This window comes from Camelus bactrianus, chromosome 14 (assembly GCF_048773025.1).
Source record: "Camelus bactrianus isolate YW-2024 breed Bactrian camel chromosome 14, ASM4877302v1, whole genome shotgun sequence".
Lineage (NCBI taxonomy): Eukaryota > Metazoa > Chordata > Mammalia > Artiodactyla > Camelidae > Camelus > Camelus bactrianus.
Genome location: NC_133552.1, coordinates 13,711,957 through 13,737,388, shown reverse-complemented (window position 1 = coordinate 13,737,388; position 25,432 = coordinate 13,711,957). Strand labels below are relative to the sequence as shown.

The window sequence follows — 25,432 nt, the reverse complement described above, 5'->3', positions numbered from 1 at the left end:
AAAGTAATGCCAGATGAGTTCTGTTTCCTTATATGTCATAAGGATGATTTCAAAGCAGGAGGAACACTTACATCTGAAAAATAGCACTATCAGAACAGACAAATATACCATGTGAGATAACTCTTGAGCAAAGGGTATTATACGGGTGGGAGGCACAACTCCATAAACAGTAACAGGTCACATCAAAAGCAGCCAGAGCCAACTAAGAATTATACACACATACCTAATGTGGAAATTACCAACACAATCACTCATTCAATAAATCTTAAAATAAGAATCAGAATCAAAGGCAAAGGTTAAGAGAACCGAAGAGAAAGAGACATAAAGGCAAAATTCTGTTTATTCCCGACTATAAATTATGACAATATAACTCATATGTACCACACATGTGCACAGACACACACTCACACACACACACACACACACGAGAGCAAGCCAAAAAGCATCCTTATGCTTTTTATAAATTGATAAGGCTCCTCAAAATGAATCACATAATTATTTGAGCTAGAAGAGACCAGTATTTCACAACATTTTAGCAAAAATTAAGCTTCCAGAATATACACATGTAGGGCACATTTTCTGGCCCACAAAATGAGTTCTGTCGGCACATTAAGAACCAAACATGCAGAGGATCAAAGATATTCCTAAACTTGAAACTCAAAACAACTCACAGACCTATGTTCCAACTGCATATCCAAAATAAACCTTTGCCTTAAAACAAATGAATATTCCGCCTCAGGAAAGTAGTAGTAATCAATTTTGATCTTGATGACTGCCAGACTCATTACAATAGTATCTATAATCAATATATTTTTTAATGTAAGCTCTGTTCTCAGTACTGTACTAAATATTGTAGTAGATAAAAGAGAACTAAAAGGTAAGATCCCAGCCCACAGGAAAATCTTTTCAACCTTACTAGCAAGGAGTTTTAGGTTCTTAGGAACATATAGTTCTATTTCTCCAACATCCTTCCCAAGGACTTAGGAAGACAGGTAAGCAATTAAAACATCCATCTATATTTCAAGATGGGGTTTGAAAGCTAGAAGAGGTCCTACAAAACAAACATTACAAAGTAGATCCAGATATATGGAAACAAAATATCTTGTACCCCAAAGGGCATTTCTACAAAGGAGGCAAGAAAGAACATCTTGAATGGATAATCTCACATGCAGGAATATTTCACAAAAGAACAGAAATACCTTTTCAACCATAACTACAAATCAAAGTCATTAGTATTTCTGACTTGGTTATCAATACTGCAATCTTTCTCTCACTCAAGTTTTTCAAAAGCAAGGTAAAGTGGAAAAAATCAACTTGAGAGCTTCAAATTTAAAATAAAGCAATATTTTTATTGCTTATTCATGTATATTATATAATCAATGTCCATCTGTTCCTGCTAGTGGCAGGCTATAACTGGCTATGCATTTCAACTAAGGTCAAAAAAGCCCCAAAACTGACTAAGTTCAGCTATGGAGCATTCCAAGGCTACTAATTATATCTAGACTACAGATTATTTAATTATGAATTTTAATCTACCCAATTTTTCAACTGTTTCTCCATGAATTATATCCTAAATTCCCTTTAACATCAACTGTTCACACAAAACAACTCTGGCTCTCTTCCCCCAAGTGAAGATCAGGAAGCCCAATTCTTTACCAGGTCCAATGCTTCACAATACAACTATACAATGTTCTTTTCTACCAAGCACTTTCATATACATTATTTCATTTCAGCCTTCCAACAACCCTATGAGGTAAAGAAAGAATTATCATCATTTCATGGACAAGGATAGAGATTCAGGGAAGTTAAATAACTGCTACCAAGTTCACTACTAGAAAGTAGTTGAACAAAGACTAGAACCTACAAGTCTGACTCCATACCCAATTTGCATTCCAAATTGTCACAATGAAAGTATTTCTAAAAACAACTGAACTACACTTTTCTTACTTAATCAAATCCTTCGTAAATCAAGTGAGAATTAAAATTAAGTTTCTAAATCAAATATAAGCAGTAAAGAGAGTAGACCAAACCATCTCCTTTCTATATCAATATATTTTAATAAACAAATATAACGTTCAAGAGTAGTTCAAATACCATAGTAAAAGACATTTAAAGTTAAAATAAATCTATTGCATTCACCCTATCACACCACACACAACCAACTCTGTATAATACATGCTAGTAGAGAGTAAGTGAGGTTAGCTATAAAATTACTTATCTGTACTTGACTTAGAATTAAAGTGTCCCAAAACCTGCACTTTTCCTAGTCCTAACCTCCTCTTGGCTTTGCTGTACTCTAGTCTAGCAGTCTCCACAGTGGAGTATACAACACAATCCACTTATATATGGGACAAAATGATTTAGAATGCTTTCTCCATTTTTTAAACCTGAAAATAAGAATTCATTTTACTAAATTTACTACATGAACTGACACTGCGACCCTCCCATAAGTACAAAAGTACATATAATTGGGATGGGTGGGTAGGCTCTAAACCTTTTCACAGAAGAGATTCCTATTCAAGAGAATTTGGAGACCACTGCTACCAACAACAGAGAAAGTAAATGAGTCCCAGGAGACAGATGACTCAAAACTGCATCAAATAATCAAAGAGAGAACCTATTTAAGGTGTTCAATATCCTACAGTGCATATACAAGTAAAGATTTTTCAACTGCATTTGTATAATCTGTTCTGATATAAACATAACTTACCTCATCTTGGACTCCACTGGTAGTAGTCAGCTTGCTCCCATCAGTAATTGTAATAATTATTGCTGGCTCCAAAAAAAAAGGATTTCTTCCCTAAAGTCAAAAACATATTGATTATATTAAAGTCTAGAGATTAACTTAATTTTTCTGAGTAAAAAGGCAATTTTCAGAACAGTATATCCTTTCTTGTTTTTAAATGACACATACAGTATATTCCTTTTATTTATTAAAAAAGTTTAGAATGATACATGAACTAAACAGAGGTTAACTTTGCAAAAGTAGGATTAGACAGAAAGAAAAATGGATTTTTCAATTCTTTGTACATTTCTGCATTGTCTTAATTTTTACAACGAGCATCTATATTTATGCAACTAAGGTATTTAATTTCTTAAAAGAGACCCCTACAGTTCAATTCCAATGATGTGACATAACTAGATATTACAAATTAATAGATATTATTTTTTAGAAACTTCTTAAAGAGGAAGGCAAAATAACAGGTGATTACTACTATGTAACCTATGCCTGTAATCAAAGTATCTAACCAAGTGACTAGGTAAACAGGGGGAAGGGCTCGAAGAGCCGGTTCCAGGGAAACAATAGGCCTATTCTGAACTTAGCAAAATTCAATAGTCCAACACGAAAAATTAAGGATAGTTACTTAAAGAAACTGCTTGGCAAGAGGAGTACAAAAACAACAGCAGCAGAGGCAGTGGAACACAGTGGAAGAGAGCTCTCAAATGCTCTACAGGTAGGATGAAGTAACTTCAGTAACTTCCATTCAAATCTCTGGCCAAGTCACTCTAGGAGTAGTACTATGATCAATTCTAGGCAACACATTTTGTTAGGGACTCAGATAAATATAAGCTTATCTTTTACTTATCAATGACTCTCATTTGCAATATTAAGCACATTCCATATAATGCTTTAAGACTCTTTAAGATAAAACCATAACCAAAGAGCGGAAGTTTCATGAGGGTAAACCCTGTGTTTGAAATCAAAGATATCAAATTCTCTGCCACTAACAGTGTTCAAGAAAGGACAGAATGGAGTTTTGCTGGGTATGACGTAGAATAGCATATGACAAATTTTAACGCGCATATGAATCACTTGGAGATCCTTATTAAATGCAGGTTTTGGTTCAGTAGGTCTGGAATAAAGACTATATATAAGGTTTCACATTTCTAACAAGAATGCAGGCTAGGAGATGCTAACGTCCACACTCCATACTTAGACTAGCAAGGATGTAGAGGGTTATATGCGTGTAATATTCTATGCTTCTATAACCTTTTCCTTACATTTGTATAACTCAATCAAGAACAGATTACAGTAAATACTCCATATTTGTTGAATAAATTTAAAAGCACGTTCACATAGTCGTTGTGATTATAATCTAATCATCATACAGTGGGAGCAGGGGGACATCTGGTATATTAAATTTCTTGATTAAGGCATGAAATTGTGTATGTAACTGGCATATGTATTTTTCAAACTGGTGTCCAAGAAACAATGGTTCCAGATGGAGAAAACTTCCTCTTTTCAAATAAAATTAAAGTATGTTGGATATAACCTCTATAAGATTTTGAATACATGGTGGCATTCAAATGTTACTGGGGCCTTGCAGGAAAAAAACATGAATTTCCCATCCCTTCCTCCTCTGCAGCATTCATGGTATTTAGAACACAGTCTGGGAAACACTACATTACACTATGTTGCCTCTCACACATTCACCCCCAACATAAATAAATTCTAATAATGCAGGTCTTTTTATGGATCTAGAAACAGGCATTGTTCAGTCTCTCCTCTGAGCTATGACTGGTTCCCTCAAGTAGAACACTTTTCTTTTTTTCCCTGCCCACATTTCATCCAATTCCTAACCATTCTTTAAGGCCCAGTTTATGTCTTCCTCTTCTGCCATGAAGCATTCCCTGATTACTCTGGCCTTGAATAATTACCCTCTTCCCTCTCTAAATTATAATACTGGTAGTTTTTAAACTTATATAAATAAAAACATAAACATAACTTTTCCTCAAATAAAACTGGATTTGGAGTGGTTTCATGAAGTACAGTTCGGATACCACTGTCCTACAGCATTTATCTTCTCACATTGTTTCCAATTTAAATACATAACATCTTGCACAAGGATGTGAATATACTTAACATTACTGAATGCTACACTTAGAAATGGTTAAGACAGTCAACTTTGTTATTTCTTTTTACTACATTTTAAAAAAAAATACACCATCTTGTACTGTTTGCTATTGTTTCATGTGTTGGAATACACTGAAGGCAAGGATGATGTCATATTTCTTCTTCAGCATTGAGCACAAAATATTTAACCACTGGACACTTAAATATTCATTGATTCACTGATTACAGCCTAATACAGAACTGCCCAAGTTCACAGAACCATTTAGGATAAATCAAACTTCAACAAGCCTCAAAAAATATATGTTACCTTTACCCCAATATAAATGAATACTTCCCAAACTTGACATATAAAAACTCATGAATTTGCTAGGCTACAAGGGTACACCATCTCCCTCCTATATCTGTCCAGCCATTCATTGTCCATTCATTCATGTCTGTCATTCAAACATTTACTGAGTGGCTACCATACTTCAGGCATTGTGTTAGGTACATGATACATAATCTCTACTCTCATATATAATAATACGTACCTAGGCACATATATCAATAACTTTCCTTTCCTGGTCTCTACAAATAACACTTAACCTTAAAAATTGGCAAAGGAAGATAAAGAAAATGAAGATGTTCTAGTATCTTCAAACTACTGTATCTCGATTCCATCTTTAAGCTAAAACTACTTTGGCTGACTTCCTGCCTTTCAAAAACATATCTGCAAATTTATTAAAGCCACCAGAGCATTGACCAAATACTTGCAAAAGTGCCTCTACATCAACTTTAATTTTAACCTAACCCAAAGTCCTATTTTCTGACCAAGTATGGCATCCATCTAGTCTTATTTTTGTGTAATTACACCGAAAATTATCCTCCCAAGGTCAAAGGATTATGTTTATAATTAAAGAACAATGACCGACGGTATATTAGGAACTTCATGGGTGATGATGTCCATCCAAAAACTAATACATACTTTCTTAAGAATCATGTCTAAAAACCAAGTTTAAATGCATTAAAATTGAACAAAACATCTTTGAGATATTAAAAGTTAAGCTAAATTCAAACCCTAAAGTCAAAGTTACTTTTTCCTTGACAACAAAACTTTTAGTTGAAACTTTACTAGAGTCTTATACATATAATACTCTTCTGAGAGCCTATGCCTAAAATTACTATAATAACCAGGTACTTGATAATAACAATAAAGCACTTATATTTATCTCATTTGACCCTAAATACCTGGTGAGGTAAAATGTTCAGTGATATTAAACAATATAACCCTAAGTCACACAATTGGTAGCTGGCAGAGCCAGAAACTGATTCCAACTCTAAATCACACGGTCTTTCTGCAGCATCTGAAGGTCCTGTTGGTAGCAGCTACATTCTCTTGGATACAATTCTATACCAACCTGGACTGTGCCATGTTCATGCAACAATGAATGCTATTACAATTAGTTTGGTTTTATTTAATATATTTTATCTGCAGAGAAATTAACTACAATAGGACTATTCTATTACTTGGTTTCCTGGTGCTGTGATATCTCACCTACCAATCATCTGTATATAAATCAATATACCACCACCCAACAAAAAACACAATAAAACAAAATGCAATACATAATCTACTTTTGAAGACTATATAGAGTATATATACAAATACAAGATAAAGTAATATTAAGTTTTTTAATGGCTTTAAATTTTGGAAACCACAGATAAAGATCAAAGGCAGAAAAAAGTAAAGAAAAATATGGCCATTTTCATTTCACCTATTTATTTATTTAACCCTACTGTGCCTAAGATCCCTTTCTAAGATGAAAAGGTTTAGCCAAGAATCTTTCACACCAAAAAAAAGCTATAGTATTCGTTATGATAAAAATTAGAAAAATGATTTAATGAATGTAAATTACACACAAAAGCTTTTTTTTTCTTCAGGAAATAATTATCCCACCTTCTATATAAAAATGATTGGGTTAACATATTTACCTAAGCATAAATTTCTAAACTACCTGCAGAAAATAATCACACCATGTTGCACCAATAAAGTTTTATGTATAGTGTTACACTATTCCTCCCCCGCATTTGTAGTACATTTACTCTTCACAGAGGTATAATAAATAACTGGCATCTTTCTCTGACATTAACTTTTACTCAGCAACTAAAACACATTTTTGGTTGTCTGCCAGTATCACAAGATTTTTTTTTTCAAGTTTTACAAACAATAATCCAACTTCTCAAAATTCTAAGGTTGTGATTTAATCACTATAATATAGATATTTGGTGCAAAGCCTCTGCAGTTTAATAATTTCCAAACCTTTACCTTAAGGAATCACTTTTATATTTTTATTCTTAGTAAGTATGTTTATAAAGTCCCTCCATTTTGGGACAGTTCATATTAGAATTTCCCTCAAAATTTACCTTGGTCATAAAGTTAGCCTTTATCTTAGATGTAAGAGCTAAAAAAAAAAACCTCTGCTACAACAAAGACAGCCAGTAGAGGGACTAAAAGTTTACTTTTGCCATTAGCAGAATTAAACTCAGATGTTTTTCTGTCAAGAGCACTGGTTCTTGGCATAAAGAAATCTAGAAATATAACTAGAAAACACAGTGCAAAGTATAATATTCTACCTCTAGAGCTATTTATTAATGGAAATCTTGTCATTTGGAAAATGTGATTTTAATATTGGGGTCAAAAGTCTCAGGTAAAAAGGGTTTTGTTACAGACAAGTATAACATTCATTTCACTTTAATTTAACATTATCCTGGTGTTAAATAAATTAAGGCATACAATCTCAATCAGAAAATTTAAAGTATAATTAAAAGTAAGTAGGCTCTTATCCACTAGAAACTATTTTTGAAAAGAAATGCTTTTGAAAATATTAAAAAAAAGTTATTTAACAATTTGGAAATGTTAAAAGGCTAATTTCCCTCTAAATATATAAACTAATCTGATTCTCAGAATCAGAATTTTGAGTTTTACCCAAGAAATTTAAAATGTAGGAAGGAGGGATACAGGAATTTTACTATACCAACAAATATGTCTTAACTATTACCTTCCAAAGCAAAAGAAAGGCAGCATTCAGTAGATCTTTTAGTGGCTACCTCCACTGCAGGACCAAACGGCTGAAGTTTTCTTTCCATGCCACCATGATACCAGTGTTTTGAACAATCCCATAAGGATAGCCAACTGCCATCTGTGCCACACTTTTCCCATGGCTTAAGGCTTCTACTGAAGAGAAAATATGCACCAAAGATCCACTCTCTGACTCTCTCTCCTGTGACAGCATTTTCAGCTAATCTACAACTATTACTGTCTAGCTATTTTGCTATGTGCCAGGAAAGCTATGTATGGCCAATAGAGCTCAACAAAAAAAGATGTTAAGATGTGTAAAATTATACATCTAGGGTAAAAGTATATCACCTACCAAGAAAATCAAATGCTTCCAGAAACAGCCTGTGCTTTTTTTCAATCTAAAACTTTCTTTTCAACTACATTACAATGACAACAAGCAAAAATGTACAGAAATGGACAGTGCAGCCTTGAGAAATAAGTACTGCCATCACTAAAGGTTCTCATGCATATACTGGACAAGTACCAAACCAGGATTGCTGCTAAAATTTTATAACAGTTAAGTTCAAGACTAGAGCTTTAGGTTCCCTTAATTTACATCTCTGTAGAATCTACATAAATAGTAAAAATATGAAATAAAGCCTGCATTATCTACACTATTTTCCTCTATTACCATAGATAATAAAGAGTAACAATATATGTTCTTCTAAAAGACAACAAACCACCTCAAATTCATTTAGAAACTTTTTCTGACACTACCCTATATAATTTATCAAGTCAGATTCTACGAAAAATAAGAAATATAGAAATACTAACAGAAAAAATATTCTTCTACTTTAAGCTTATTTCTAAAAGTATCTTAGAATGCAATTCACATCCAAAGCCTTATTAGTCAAAACACTAATAAACACTTTTACAACTATACAGAACCAAGAAAAGCTTTTCATACATACACTGCAGCACAAGTCAACTAGAATAACACTCTTCAGTTCAGTACTGCTCAAACTTCAGACATTTGAATAACACAACCAGAGTTTTTCAATATCTACTTATTTTACCTGCACTAATATTTATATATTTTATTTTTCTTTAAATCAGGTCCTTTTTTTAATTTTAGCCTCAAACTCTAACAATGAAATCTATGAAATCACAGTTTCGATGTGCTAATTATATCTTCTATTCAATAACTCACTGTCATTAACACTGTTTAGCTATTTTTTTAAAGGGTGGGGAGGTTCATTATATTACCAGGATGAATATGCAACTAGTTAATGATACATTCCAAACAAAATATAATAATTATTTAAGTCAATAAAGGCCTGGCAGGCTTACATTAAAATCAATATTCCAAAGCCAGAATTAAGAGTTTTATGTTTGTTTTCAAATTCAGTAGTATTATTACGTTTATAATTAAGATTTCAAGTGGTGTAGTAAAAATGAGACTTTTGATGTTGTAACTCAAAATACTCATCTTAAGAAATTAGTGCTCTTAAAATAATATCTTTGGCTACACACAAAAGATCTCTGAAGAATACATTATAAATTGATTAACCATGGTTGCCTCTGAAGAACTGAAGTGAGCAACTGTGTAACTTTTTATAATGCTTGAACTTTTTAACCATGTGCATTTATTACATATTCAAAACAAGTACTCTTCAAAATTAAAATGTTCTTAGCATCCAAAAATAAAACTTTAAAAAAACATTTTAGAGTATAAAAACCAAAATATATTTTTAGTTTCAAGTATTTTCATTATATAGTTGTGTACCAATATAGTTCCTTTATCTAACCACCTAATTCTTTATGTTAAAAAAAAAAGCAGCATTAAAAACAGATGGAATATAATAACCTATAATGGAAAAGAATCTAAAAAAGTTTATATATATATATATATATATACACACACATATATATATATACAATGTATAACTGAATCACTGTGCTGTATACCTGAAACTAACACAACATTGCAAATCAACTATACTTCGATAAAAAATTTTTTTAAATTTTAAAAATCAGATGGAATAAGACTTGAGCAGAAGTAAGAGGGAATCTCTATGTTTATTTTAATATAATGACTAAGGAGCAATATCCTGGAATTTGATTTAAGTAACAAACTAAACACAGCTGACCCTTGAATAACTTGAGGTTTAGGGGCGCTGACTACTGCATAGTCGAAAATCCACATATAACTTTACAGTCAGCTCTCCGTATCTGCGGTTCCACATCCTTGGATTCAACCAACCCCAGATCGTGTAGTATTGTAGAATGTATTTAGTAAAAACATTCCTCCTGTAAGTGAACCCACACATTTCAAACTCATGTCACTCAAGGGTTAACTGTAGTAGGAATGTAAAAAATATTCACTATGAAAACTGAAGAATTACTACCTTGACTTTGTAAAAAAAAAAAAACTAATGTCAAAAAAACTCAATAATTGATAAGTATTACTGCATCAAAGGACAGTAATATAAATTCAATATATCTAAAATATTAAATATTTAATAATATCACAGAATTTGAGTTTTACATTTGAACTGGAGTCTGAAGTTTGGATAAGATTACTCTAATAAATAAGTAATTGGTTTTGGCATCATTTAAAAAGTAGTAGCAGGCAAATATTGTTTATACTGGCATAAAAAGACTAATAAGAGTATCAGAAATATAATTTTACTTCAGAAATACTAACATACTGGATAAAGAACATAATACATCCATTACATTAAGTAGATTTCATAGCATTAATTTAATTCCAGCAAAACATGTAATAATAAACATGTCAGAAACACAGGAGAAAAAGTGAAAAAATAAAAGCCAAGAGGAAAACACTCTCACAGATAGGTAAAGTCATACAGCAATAATGCTGAAAATTAAGGTGATCTCAAAAATAAAAAAATAAAGATCTATCTATTCTACCAAGATTAATCACATCTTTAACCATTATGGTTCCTTCCTTCTAAACACCCACACTACCAATGTTCTCAAAAGAATCATTCACACACACAACAGTTGTCCTACAAAAAAGATGGATTTCAACCACAGCATTCTAAGTATCTTCAAGACTACAATGGAAAAATGAAGAACTGCCTAATAAATGTTGTGTATCAGTCAAGTTAGCAATGAAGTATTAAACCTTAATAAAGGAAAATAATGTATAATAAACACTTGGAAAAACTAACAATCTATTGTTCCCCATATGCCATGGCTGAAAGTCAACCTTAAAATAATGTAACTAGATAAATCATAATGGGAGATTAGTTTTTAAGGGGCCCTGCTGTGTAAAAAAAAAAAAAAGAAAGAAAGAAATTTTTGTTTCAGTAAGATTTTTTAGAAGGAAATATTTAAATTTCTCCAAATCCATTACACAGGTATATGTACTTGAAGAGTTTCTAGAGTTTCTAGAAATTCATACTTGCTAGATTCTGATTCAAGTATTTATTTGATACATTTGCTAAATACCTTCTCAAGTGTTTACAGATTTAAATTTTTTATAATAGATGACATTTTTGGGAAACAAAAAAATCCACAAAATATTTGGGCCTATTGTTTAAAAACAATAAATTTATAAGCCTTCCTAACTATACATACAAGTCCACCAAGGTTTCACTTTAGAAATGAACCTCATGAAAAAGCAGATGTCGCACATGGATGGGTGGGTGACTGCACAGATTGTTACATGTTTTTGACTGCTACCATATAGCTCACCAAAATGGAAGCTCTAAGAACATGACAAGATAACTCTTTTTTTACATTAGGATTTACATTCAATATAATTTTGTTTGGGATTAGATATTATCCAATCTGGATTAATAAAATTTAGATGTAAAGACCTTTTACTCTTTCTAAACCTGATTTAGGCCCAATTTTCTGGATGCAATTACAGTTGTTCTTACTGGTTTGAGAAATGGGATTGACAACTAAAAATGCACAACAAAAATTCAAAATTTTACGCTAGTTTTTATCTTCCAAAGTACATAAATGTACAGGAACCATCACAACTCAGGCATTAGTCAGGGACACAAAAACACTGTTTTGCTTAGTCCTAATAATCCAAAGTAGTCTACCCTGTAATTATCTTAGGGACCCAGCCTTTGTAACATCATCCACTGTGGTTTGCAGCCTAACCTTTCACAGAACACTGCATACTCAATCATCTTCAATTCTTGTGATTAAAAATAATGTTTTTAATCCTTTCAGAATAATTGTTTGGATGCTTCCAAGGTTTAAACTTCTGAATAACCAGAAGACTGTTAATGTTTCCTAAAACATAAGTAGATTCACTAGCTTTAAGACAAAGGGAGAGTTTTTCTTTAATATGCCAACATCAATCCTGCCATTGACTAGTTATAAATTACATTACCTAATAGCTAAGGCTACAATTACTTTTTCTCACATACTCAGAAATGTTTTCCTTTCTATAATAAAGTTTTTCAGATAACATAATCCTTCCAAGGACTTTCACATGTTCCCCAGCTTATCTGGGCAAAACTAGTAGATGGAAAATGTTAAAATGTCATTTCCTTTTAAGGCACACATAAAAAAAGCAAGAGTACATAGGACTTAGAAAAAGTTTTGATAAGAAATCACTAGGCTGATATAAATTTGTTCTTTGGTTACAACTAATGTCCTTAATTATAATACTTTAAAGTTAAAATACCCTTCATGTGCTACTATTTCTTAATATAATCATCAAACTTCAAATCACATGGGCCCTAAAAAAGAAATATCACATAAAATAATCCTTCCTAGGCTTATCCTATTATGTTCTTTTCCACATAAGTCTACATTACAAACAATGAAAGGGACCATACATTTTACATTTGATCTTTCTTCTGGACAAGAACATCCTCCACCCCTATCCTAATCATCGCCAACCTCAATTCTATAATACACAGTTATAAAGCCCTAAAAATGGACTCATATATATTTCCTAAAAGAAACTAAAAATCTTTCTTGCTCTGAAAATCAAAAACATGTATTTAGTTTAAGTACTCGTTCTTAGCAATCTATTTTTGAATAATAGAGACTTTTGGGGAAAGACTCTTATAATATCAATGAGGAGGAATCTACAGCGTTTCAATTCAATGCTGAAAACCATTATGTTCCCTATGGCAAGAAATTTTACTTTAGCTGGAACTACTGGACAGGTAATTCTAGCTCCATGTGATGGATGTATGTTGGGTTATGGAACAATTTTTATTGTTTTTTTCTCAAAGGTTTCATTTTTTTTTTTTTAAAGCTTGTACCCTATTACGTGTTCACCATAATATTAGGAATGACAATAATCATCATCATCTGAGTTCCTACCATGTGCCAAGCAGGCGCTTTGCTAGATGATTAACAAATATTATTTCCAATCCTTAAAAATCTGTTCAAGATCAGTATTACCATCATTTTGCAGATGAGAAATTTGAAGCTCAGTGAGGTTAAGGGACTTGTCAGTCAATACAACATAAGCGAGTAGTAGCAGAACCAGGCACAGACAGTTCTAACGAAGCAGTTCTTCCCCTATTACCACACTTCTTTTCTTAAAAAAGCTGGATAAAATATTCCATGTACCCACAATTCCAAGGTGTAAAATTCATATAAAAAGGAAATTTACAAAAATGGTAATAGGTGTGTTACAATAATACATTATGTTATGTATCACTTAATCTTCACCACAATTCTGCTAGCTTCCTTCATTCTATTTTCCTAATGGGGAGACTGAGACTGGGTTTACATAACTTGCCAAGAACCCATGGGTGAAGTGGGAATTCATAGAGCCAAACAGATTTTTCTGAATCTTAAAACACAACGTTTATAAAAATCTAGAAAAAATTACAGGTGAGTAGTCGTTTAGTCACTTGTTGAAGTTGGACAATAACCAGCATAAAAATAATAAAGTAAGATAAAAAACTTAAGAAAAAAAATGTTTAGAGATTTTCAAAGTTATCTTATGTCAAAGGAAACATGCTGGTTAACTAATTACAAATTGTCCAGGTAAAAGGTTACAGCAGTAATACTGTCAGGCATATTCTACTGGAAAAGTCAACTAATTAACTGATTAGATTAATAGACCCATATGAACTAGATCAGAAACTTAATAAAATATGAAATACAAAATCAAAAAGTGACATTAAATAAATTTTAGCATCTAGGCTTTAAAATAATAATGGTATAAAATCCTGTCAACTCTCCCACACATTCACGTTCTTAAGTTTTTCCAGAGTGGGGAGGAACAAGGGAGCGGGAAGGAAATCCAACTGAATGTAACAAACATTTTAATGCAGTGTTACAAGAGAAGCTAAATGTAACAAAATGACAAAATGAAACACCTGCTTTTCACAGAATTTAAAGAATGCATATTCCATAAGAGAACTACACATATACCTCCCCAAAAAGGACTCAGATCTACTGGTTACACCTTCAAAATTTGCTCTTAAATAATACACAAATTACTAACAAAATCTGAATAAATATTCCATAACCAATTGTACGCTTTTGAAATGTTACATAATATAAAGATATTAAGCATTTTGACTTTTCTGGGCTTTACTTTCTACATTTACAAAATGAGGAACATGAAGTAAACTTCCAACATCACTTTCAATTCTAAAGCCCCATGAAACAATAACCATAATAATACTTATAGAAAATCTAATGAAAAGTTCTATCAGTAGATGCAAAAAGTTCAATTTTTTTCAAATGTATATAAAAATTCACTACACTTCACACTTAAGATATGTGTATTTAAGTTATATCTCAACAAAAAAGTTTGGGGGAAGAAGAGGGATCAGGGAATAAAGACTAAAACAAAACCAAAAAATCTTCAGTACTTCATGCATGACCCAGAAACATGCTCAAATTAAACAGATTAATAAGGCTAAACAAAAACTAAGTTTGTATAAGGAAATTACTTCTTTAAAATGAAAGAAAACAGGGTTGGTAGATGTGAGCACTGATCAACCGAAGAAGCCCACCAAGATGATTTTATTTATAAGCATATAAATTTGAGTTTAAGATTATGAGGACTAAAAATAATTTTATATACTTAAGAAAATTTCAAGTTATAAAATACTGTATAATCTCTGGAGAAATCCATAACATGAACATGCTTATACTTTTAGCTAATTCTGACCATAAATGATCTTAAATCAATTCAAAATAACTGAATTAAGTGACATTCTTTCATTCCAGTATTTGTTCCTGGCCTTTCAATTCTCAGGTGTACATAGTTTAATTGACGTTCTTTGGCATGAAGGGAAAATAAAATTCTCTTTCAAGAAGTAGGACATATTTTTACCTTTTGTACTTCTAATTTCTTTTCAATAATTTCTAATTAAGAAAGCAATGATGTCTTCGGGGTATTCTTTTTCATACTCTTAAAATTCACAACAAGATAGTTTTTTGATCCTTTAGATAACAGATTTAGACTGTAAAATTATGAAGAAAAATTATAATAAGTGTTCAAAGAAAATAAAACCTGGGCCTTGAAATTTTTCATTTAAACTACAATCTTTAAAATTAATGCTCAATAGGAAATAAATCTTATCTATGTTATGCTACTTCGGGCTCAAACTCAGTCAAGTATTTTAATATTCTATTATTCTTACTAAAATATTCCTTGATTTACCGATAGATATGTTCCTCAAAAGTCCCTTGCTAATCAAACTTGTGTAAATCTCATCTTAAACGCACTAGGGGGAGCTCCCTATTTGAAAAAATCCTGGAACATGCGCTTTTGTCTTGTAAGGGTTCCTTTTCTAACTTGTATTCCTACAAAAAAAGGTGACTTTCTGACTTACCTGCTGAACTATATTCATCTAGTTTTCATTCAATATTGTTTTTTTAAAACACCATCCATGTACTTTATCCCAACCTTATCAACTGACATTAAGACAACTTTGACTAAGTTATATTTACTTTTCACACTGCTTCCCAAGGAAGCAATACAAAGAAAGTCCCCCCCAATATATATGTATATACTTAATATGCTACTAATAGATTTCAAAGCATGTAATAAAAATCAGCTTTAAATATCAATAGATTTTTATCACTGTAATTTCAAATTCAAAGCCAAAAGATTATAGAAAACAGAGACACATAATCTACTGAGGGAAAAAGTAGTATGTTTTATGTCCACTGAACACTTCATAATTTTTAAAGTACCTTTTAATATACCATCCCATTCCAACCTCTCATTGATTCTATAATAAGAGTATAAATGGTTTCATTACTGGCAATTTGGAATATGAAGAAGCAGAAGCCCAAGGTGGTAAAGCGACTGCCCAGCATTTCGTAGTAATTCAATGTTAAGGCCAGGACTCAGATCCAATTTTCACATTCCTGGCCATTGCTCTTCTTTTACACAATTAAAGATGGAGAAAAAAATTTAAGCAAGTTTGTTGTAGAGTCCCTTATCCATCAATAATAATTATTGAAAATAGTTTTAGGAGGCTTAAAGTTCAGGGACTTGCCAAGACCATTCAAAGGGGAAAGGACAGTCTCTTCAACAAATGGTGCCTGAATACTGGATACCCACATGCAAGAGAATGAAACTGGACCCACAGATGGTGCTCCACACCATATACTAAACTAACTCAAAATGGATTAAAGACTTACATGTAAGATCTAAAACTAAAACTCCCAACCAAAAGAAAATATATGGAGAAAGTGTCAATAACATTGGATTTGACAATGATTTCTTAGATACAACATCAAAAGCCAAGCAACAAAAGAAAAAATTAAACTGGAGTACATCAAAAATGAAGACTTCTGTAAATACGACAATCAACAGAGTAAAAAGGCAACCCATGGAAGAAAATACCTGCAAATCACACATCTGATAAGCAGTTAGTCACTATCCAAAATATTTAAAGAACTCCTACCAACAACAACAAAAATTTTAAAATATGCAAAGGACTTGAACAGACCTTTCTCCAAACCCAATATACAAATGCCCATCCAGGGTATGAAGAGATGTTCAATATAAATAATAATCAGGTAAATGTAAATAAACCAATGAGATATACTTCAAACTCATTAGGATGGCTAATATTAGAAAAAAGGAAAATAGTGTTATTAAGGGTGTGGAAAAATTAAAGTTCTTGTGCACTACTAGTGGAAATAAAAAACAGTGCAACCTTTATGGAGAACAATATGGCAGTTCCCTAAAAATGTTTAAATAGAATTACCATATGATCTAACAATTTCACTTCAGAATATGTATCCAAAAAAACAAAAGAACCTCAGAGATATTTACACACCATGTTCATAGCAGCATTATTCATGAAAGCCAAGAGGTGGAAGGAACCCAAGTGTCCATCAACAGATAAAGGGTTCAGTAAAATGTGGTGTACATATACAACAGAGTATTATTCAGTCATAAAACGAAAAGAAATCCTGACACATGCTACAACTTATATGAACCTTGAGGACGTTAGGCTAAGTGAAATAAGCCAGTCACAAAAAGATAAATACTGTATGAGTCCATTTATAGGAAGTATCTCTAGATTAGTCAAATTCATAGAAACAGAAAGTAGAATGATGCTATTCTTTCATTGCCTGGGCTGGGGAGAGGGGGAAATGGGCAGTTATGCGTTCACAGGAATAGAGTTTCAGTTTTGAAAGATGAAAATGTTCTGGAGATTAACTGCACAACAGTGTGAATATACTACCACCACTGAACTGTACATTTAAAAATGATTAGGATGGTAAATTTGATGCTGTTTTTAACCACAATTTAAAAATTTTAAAAAAAGGTCAGAGACTTAAAATATTTACAAAATACCATTCATCATTGTTTTCAGTTCACAGTCAGCACAGGATGTTCAAGTATAATAATCTTTCTTTTGAAAAGATACCTATAGAGCAATAAATACCAAACTATTGTTTATACATTTGTTGATCATCTAAGGGAAACCAAAAACCCAGATGGGGATCAAGTTTTTATTACTTCACCTACCAACAGTAAAAGAAAAGCCCATATTATATACTACCTGCTTGGGTGAAGGGAACTGCTAAATGGGTACCACTTAGGTAAAGGGAAAAAAGTAGTATTATTAGAACTCTACCTGAATTATCTGCTAAGTTCACAAATAGCTCTTTAAGCTGAAAAATAAAATTGGCTAAAATTATTCTAAGATTCATCCAATTTTATCTTGTCTAAAAGCCATCATTTTTCAAAGAGGTAATAAACACTTGGAATTAAAAATCCTCAAAAAATTAAACACATGTTTTACCTTCTTTTATGTCACTAGTCAAGGACCATCTTCACTAGGGGCACCGAGTAGTAGGTCAGGTACCCTTCTAAGTCCTGGAGCAGTCAAATCAGTACTAGTATATTGAGTAGTAGAAATATGGAATCAGTCCAGTGACAAAAATGTACTGCAGGCTAGTATAATATTTAGTGGCTAAACCTAACTGGAACCTAACTTCAAAAAAATAACAATTTGAAAACACTGGCAGAAAACAGAACTTGGAAAAGTATGAAAAATAAACTGATCTACATATCAAACATATCAGACCTCTAAAACTACCTATGTCCAAACTTTAGATATTAAGGCAGGTTCAGATTTTCAGCGGCTCTCAAAAGATCAGCATTATTTGAAACTCTGGTGAACACATGTGAAAAAAAAATCTATCAAATTTAGCTAGAATGATAAGCAATTTAGTAAGGTGTTAACTATAATTAAGAAAAATTGGATACACATTGTTCTACTGTTCCACATTGTAGTGGTATCAGCAAATGGTACTGATTATCAAAATTAAATATTTAAAAGGACTCCTATATGCAAGGAATTTTTTAGTGTTGATATTCAAAGTGCTTGAGGAAAACATTCACCAAGAATCATTTTTTTCTCAGCTACTTTAACCTTACTGATATCCTGCAAATTCTGCTAGTATCCTAACTAGTATCTCAAAGATGTTTTATTTGTAGGTATTCTAACTAAATTTATGCAATATATATTAAAAATACTCTTGGAATTGGTTATGGGAAATCAAGTATTTTCCGTATTTCTGTGGGGGAACACATGTGGAGGTATATATATAAATATATAAATACATATATATAACTCACATTTAAGTGTTTGAGAAACATTATTCAGAACCCACATAAAGGTTTTTAGATGTTTTATAAAATCAATATGCTCTGTCTTCCAGAGCTGGTTCACCTTTTCTCATTTCCTTGAACTGCTGAGATTATATACAAGTATTTAGTACTGTGGGCGCCACAGATCCTAGTGAAGAGCTTGAAAGGGAAAGTATTTATGTACAAACACCGAGGTTACAGAATAAAAGTATTCCACAGAAAACAGGCAGATACCCTTACAAAGGAAATACATGAACTGTATTAAGTATTAAATATTTGAGACATCCAAAATTCCTGATAATTTATCTCTTGAACAGAAAATACCTATTTAAGTCAGCAAGAAAAAGTCTTATGATAAAAAATATCTTCTGGAAATACGTTCTCTTCTAATTAAGCACTTTATTCAGTCATTGTCATTTTCATTTGGAAAACTGTGGCTCCTTAAATTATTTTAATGCTAGTGTCATTTTTATGTGCCAATTCAGGACATGAATATTACTCCTACTGTCTTTGCTTATTCATCAAAATAACTGAGAAGCATTATCCTTCCCTCTTGTTGAATTAATAAATCCTAACAGACAAAAACAGTCTAATCTCCAGGCTCTTCTCTTGGTCAAAGTGATAAGAGCACAGCAGGACCACTTTCAACCTCAAACTTTTTGTGAGCTCTATAGACAAGAACTTAAGTGTTCTCTGATGGAAGATGGCAACTGGGAAAAAGAAAATACAGGTTTAAATTACAAATGTCCTCAGCCTGTCCAGACATACAAACAGTTTTTCTAAGGAAGCACCTTAAGAAATATTTTTAACAGGAAGTAGAAGGTAAATGTGTCTAAATGCCTTTCCCACTTATAAAATGTGATGCAGAAAAACAAAATTAACAATTCTGCTATACACTGACAACCTGACAATCATAAGGGTAAGTATATCCAATAATAAGGAAATAAAGATAACTGAATAATGGCAAGTTTCTTATCTGTCTTTGAACTCAAAGTTTAGATCAAAACCTTAAGCAATAAGACTGCATAGCACTACAGGTAACAAAAGAATATGCAAGGGAAATAAACCATTATTTTAAAGAAACAAACTGAAAGGTTCATGGCAAACCTGCCTAAATTACTAAGAGTTAAAAAATTAAGCAGCACAGAGAGGTGAAACATAAAAAGATCAATGTGGTAAGAAAATACACATTTACTACTTAAACAGTGGAAGTACAATTCTGTAAAAATAGAAACAAAAGTGACTCTGAGTTGCAATGTATACTCTAAATGCTACAAGACTATATTCAACCATTTCCAAAGACATTTAGATGCTGAATAGTTATCCCTAAGAAGTAAAGCGTAAACATTTCGAAAACAAAGGAACATTTCGACTTCTTTTTATATAAAGAAACCAAAAATTATAGTTGTGGGCAGAAGTTCCCTGAAATTTGTAAAAGTCATGAACACTGTGGCTCATGGAATTTGGGGAAAGAATAGTGTATACCTAGAAGTATCATTGTGGTAATAGTGCTTTGCACTACAACATAAAAACTGATTTCTTGGGTTTAATATTCTTTTGTTATGTGTTACATTACACATTCTTCAGAATCTTTTATTTTCCAGGTCAGCAATCTCGTAAAGTATTAAAATGGACCACCTTGCATTATCCCATAGTGATCTATCGTGTGACTTAAAGCTCTTGTCTCATCTTCATACAATTAATAGCAAGTGCAATAGAGGAACTGGAGGAGTTTAGGGAGGTAGGAAGGGTTCTTTCATATTTTCAAACAGCCTCTTTTCCAAGGGTTAGGAGCTTAAAAACAAGAAAGAAAACCACTCTGGACCTGCCACTTAATTCAAGAATGGCTTCAGAATTCTTGCATAGTGGCTTATTGCACACACTTCAAAAGCTGAGAAATCTTAATGTACTCAGCCAGTTACTGCACACCAATGAAAACCTTCTTACCTCTCAGAGTTATAAAATATGGTTAAGTTAAACCCTGATACGACAATTAGAATAATTTTCTCTAACATTTTAACACCACTTATCAACAACTAGTGTCTGTAAGTCATTGCTATAGTTGCACAACTGCCTGTGGGTAGACAGACTGTCAGAGAAACTGAGTGTGGGGAGACAGGATGTTTTCCCTTTTATTTCCTGAATGAATTCAAGAGGTTAAAACCAAACTCGTATCAACTTTACAGCAAAGAATTCAGACTCGAATTCTCAATAGAAACACACTTTAAGGGAAGATTTTAAAAAATGAGGGCTATAAAACCATATACAATGTGGTCAGAATTTCACTTTTGAATTATGTGCATATTGTAGTTTAATCCGACATGTTTTATACTTGTATTTCATGTTATGTAGTTTTTGGACTGGGCTGTGTTTTTCCACAAAAAGAAATAATCAACTGTTTTCCACCTTAATATTCAACCTACCTGCCCATAGTTGTCTATGCCAGTTACTAATCTATTTAAATTTAATAAATCAAAAGCTGTCCTTAGGGATTGGCCAAGAGTCGTAAGTCCTTCAGCCTGAAGGTTTTTCAGTTCATTCATAAACGTTGCATGGTTTTCCTTCCATCCGGCCTGAAACGAAAAACGTAAATAATTTTTTCCCCATATTTTAAAGCCATGTATACACGGACAGCCGTTACAATCTGCCGTTCACCAAGTAGCTGTTTCACTTTACAGTATGCTTTTGGTTTACGTGTCAATAACGTATCACTGCTGAGGAAACTCTCCTCCAAAGGTGGCCAAGAATAAACCTGCTGGCTCTACAGCTTTCGGTAGTTACCAGCCTTAAGACTTTAACTTCCCAGGGGAAATGTGCTCCCCAATCTAATACCCAAAATTCGGGGATGCAAAGGTACTGGTGGAAAGCAGAAGTGAGCGGGACTTCTGAAGTTAACCCAGAGCTCATCCTACCCGCCCGCGGCCCACTCGGGGAGAATCCGGAGACCCACCCCACAGCCCCCCGCCCCCCCCCCCCGGCCCGCTGGCCCGCCCCAGCCTCGGGCCGATTCCCCTTTAATGCAAACCCGGGCTCGGCGCTGCCGGGCCCGGCTGTCACTCGGGCTAACTTGAATAAATATCCCCCACAGTTCATTGCTGCCGCTCACGCCGCGGAGGGGAAATGTCGGCCATGTTGATCGCAGCGCCGCCGCCGCCGCCGCCGCCGCCGGGCCGGGCTGGGGAGGGGACGGCGGTGGCCCGGCGACTCCGCGCCGCGCCAGGACGCTCCGGAGCGGGGGAGGGGGTGGGAGCCCGCAGGGGAAAAGACCTCAGCGCCTGGAGCACAGCGGGTGGGGGAGGGGAGCATAATGAAGGGTGAATGGGGGGGCGGGGAGGGCGAGAGAGGAAGGAACAGGCTAGGGAAGGGAAGGGGGAGGGCGAGGGCTGTTACCTTGATAGCATAGGGCGGCTCTTCGAAAGTGACCAGCATATACCTGTCTCCTCTGCTCGCAGGGTCCCGGGCACGGAGCTGCGGAGAGCGGGTGGGGGACGGGAGGAGGAACAGGGCGGGCGAGAGAGAAGCACAGAAGCGAGGTTACCGGGCGAAGAAGGGGCGTCCAGCTGCTCCTCCGCCCCCCACAGTACCGTACACGCCGCGGCCACCCCTCCACGCCGCCCCCTCTACACACATACAGATCGGCTACCACACACCGCCCGGGGCCGGAGCCCGGGCCCGGGCCGAGCCCGGCTCGCAGCGCCCGCCCGCCCGCCCGCCCGCGCGGTGGGGGAGGGGGTCCCCGAGCCCGGCAGCTCCCGCAGTCAGGTCCCCGACACCTCCGCCTCGCCGCCCCCGGCCGTCCTCCCCCCACCCCTGCCACCCGCGGGCTGCCGGGCCGGGGTCGCCGCCCGGGCTCGATCAGTCGGTACCTTCATGAAGGTCTCTACCGCGCCTTTGGCCGTGTCCAGGTAGGTGGTGCCCAGATGGCTGCGCTGGTTCATAGAGGCAGACGTGTCTATCAGGAACAGTAAGATGGGCATAGTGCTGGCCGGGGACACCGGGGCCCGAGGTGGTGGAGAAAGAGATGGTAGAGGTGGAGGCGCCGGTGGCGGCAGCGGCGACCGCCGCTACGCGGGGCGGGGGAGCGCGGCCCCCGGGAGGAAAACACCGTCTGGGTCTTTCCTCCGGCTCGGGGAGTTTCTCCCCCGATAGTTGAGAGGAAACTCCCCAGACCCAGTCCTCCCCGTCGTACCCCCGCCTCCGCCTCCTCCTGCCTGCCTGCCCTCTGGGGCGGGCGCCCGGCCGTCTGTCTGTCGGTCCGTCCCCCCCGCCTCGGGGGTCCCGTCCCCGCTCCCGGCCCCTGTGTGTGTCCCAGCGGGAGACGGGCCTGGCTCCCTACCCCACCCCCGGTGCAGGGAGTGGGGACCTGGGAGCTGGCGAAGAGGGGAGTGGGCTGAGGGGAGATTGGCCCTGGGGCTGTTGGGAGAAGTTTCAGGGACTCCCTCCGCACCCCGGCGGTGTCACCACTTTCTCAGCCCCTCTCGCTACTGAAGCGCTTTTCTCTCTCACACTCCGGTTTTAACTCGGGCAGGGGCTGCAGAGGCTCCGCCCTCTGACACGTCCTCGAGCCACGTGATGCACCGCCCCGCTATGCTATTGGCTAGTCCCTGGCCTCTTATTAGCATATTCAAACAGCTCAGGGGCGGGGGAAGCTAGGAGGCCGGCTCCAGAAACAGTTACGGAGCACGCGCGGAGGCGGGGCGTCGGGTGCGCGCGAGAGCGAGCGCGAGGGGCGAGCAGGCGGGCCGGCTGACGCGGAGGCGGGCTCCGGGAAGGGGCGGGGAAGGACCGCGGGGTGGGGGTGGGGGCTGCGTCGGCGCGCGCCGGGCGGCCGCGGCTGTGAGTCTGCGCGTCAGGGCCGGCGGCCTCGCCTTGGCTGTTGGAGGTGATAGGGGTCGGGGGAAGGGAAGTGGAGGCTGGCCTCATCTCCCTTTCCGAGGTCGCTGTAGCGAACCGCTTCCCCGGTGGGCGAGTGAGGAAGGCATGAGTAAAATGATCAAACGCCGGGTTAGGAGACGGTGGCAGGCCCGCGGTCGCCCTCCGGAGGAGAGCTCGGGGCCCGCGGTCGTCGGAGGAGGTTCCTTGGCCCTCGGAGGGCCGGCCCCAGCGCGGGCGGGCCCGGGGCGGGGGAGGGGAAGTGAGAGGTTGTTTATGACCAGGGACTAATCTCCCCCGCGAGTCACACCGCTCCCGCTGGGCCTTGGGCAGCGACCGAGGGTGAGGGCTGGACCTGGCCAGGAGCCCTCTCGTTAGAGGACTCACCAAAAAGGGAACAAGCCCTTTTTTCCCTAATTCAGTCCCCAAAAGGCAGTGGGGAAGGCTCAAGTATCGATAAACAGTTTGTTGCCCTTTTTATACTCGGGGGAAAATAACCCGTCCTGCTCAAAGAAATAACCTCTCTCAAGCCATGTTTACTTAGGGCCACTGAATATCCATTTCAGAGCTAAAAGAGACCTTGGTAAACCATAATCCAGTACTTTTATGTTCAGATGATCAAACTGATTTCAGCTTGCCCAGGTGACACATAGAATGGGTTCCCCATAACCCTGCCAGTGCTCCTTCCTTTCACGATGTATGCAGTCTCAGGCTCTATCCAAATACTGCATGAGGGAAGACGTTCTCGGCAACCAGCCCGCCTTCGTGCCTGATGACATAATGAATCCTCTCTGAAATGTCCGAGGAAAATAGTTTCCTCAGATACACTAGTTGAAAACCTGACATTGGCTAAAATACAGACTGAATTAGGAACATACAACTCATGTAGACATTCATAGGGCCTTTCCTACTAGCCTTGCATTTCGATTTTTTTTTATTGCTTATGCTGCAATTCTTAATTATTTGCCTGCTGATCACTCAAAGAAATTGTTCCTGTTACCATTGACATAGAACAGATATATTTTGTGGCACTTTTGAAAATTTTAATTTTTATATCTTGGACTTTTCCTAACAGTTAATAGAACCTCTGAGTTTTTGTAATTTGTAGAGGAGCTATCTCAGTAATATGCTATTCTGTGAGTATGTATCATAGAAGAGTGAAATATTTTTAAGGGCTTTGAACTACAAAATAAGATGGACTAGAGATCTTATATTCAATACTTGCTGAGGACCAGTGGCTTAAAAATGACTGAAATACTGTCCCTGCCTTCAAAGAGCTTATGGTTTTTCTAGAAGAATATTGCCTGCATATTATTAGCTACTTCAGGGCAGAAAGTGATTAGATACTAAATAATTCAGAAAAGAGAAAATTTTATTTCCCTGGGATAATGAAAGAACATTTTCCACGGTCAGTATGTTTAAGCAGTGCCTTAAAGCAGTGTTTCTCAAACTGATATCTTAAACCTGGAGATAAGAATTATTGATACAATTATTTGATACCTTAAAATTTTTGTTTTCATTTTAATAACAATATACACATTCTTTTATTAGTTATAAAGACAAATTTTCTTTCAGA

The 25,432-nt window shown here is 36.2% G+C and overlaps 1 protein-coding gene across 4 annotated transcripts in view; it reads right to left on the bottom strand.

The window, feature by feature from the left end:
• The window catches only part of INTS6 (integrator complex subunit 6), an 82,338-nt gene extending 58,818 nt beyond the window's left edge, over nt 1–23,520 (bottom strand). The window contains exons 1-5 of one of the 4 annotated variants that reach the window (XM_074378121.1): nt 22,851–22,904; nt 22,375–22,452; nt 22,010–22,259; nt 21,408–21,557; nt 2,711–2,800 (exon numbers count right to left, since the gene is read on the bottom strand). In XM_074378121.1, coding sequence (XP_074234222.1) covers nt 2,711–2,800; nt 21,408–21,527 — 210 coding nt within the window. In that variant the 5' untranslated portion in view covers nt 21,528–21,557; nt 22,010–22,259; nt 22,375–22,452; nt 22,851–22,904. Of the gene's footprint in view, nt 1–2,710; nt 2,801–21,407; nt 21,558–22,009; nt 22,260–22,374; nt 22,453–22,616; nt 22,663–22,850 lie in introns of those variants that run through there. The other 3 variants (XM_074378122.1, XM_074378119.1, XM_074378120.1) reach the window with 3 other exon arrangements.
• Between the last annotated feature and the right edge of the window lie 1,912 nt (nt 23,521–25,432).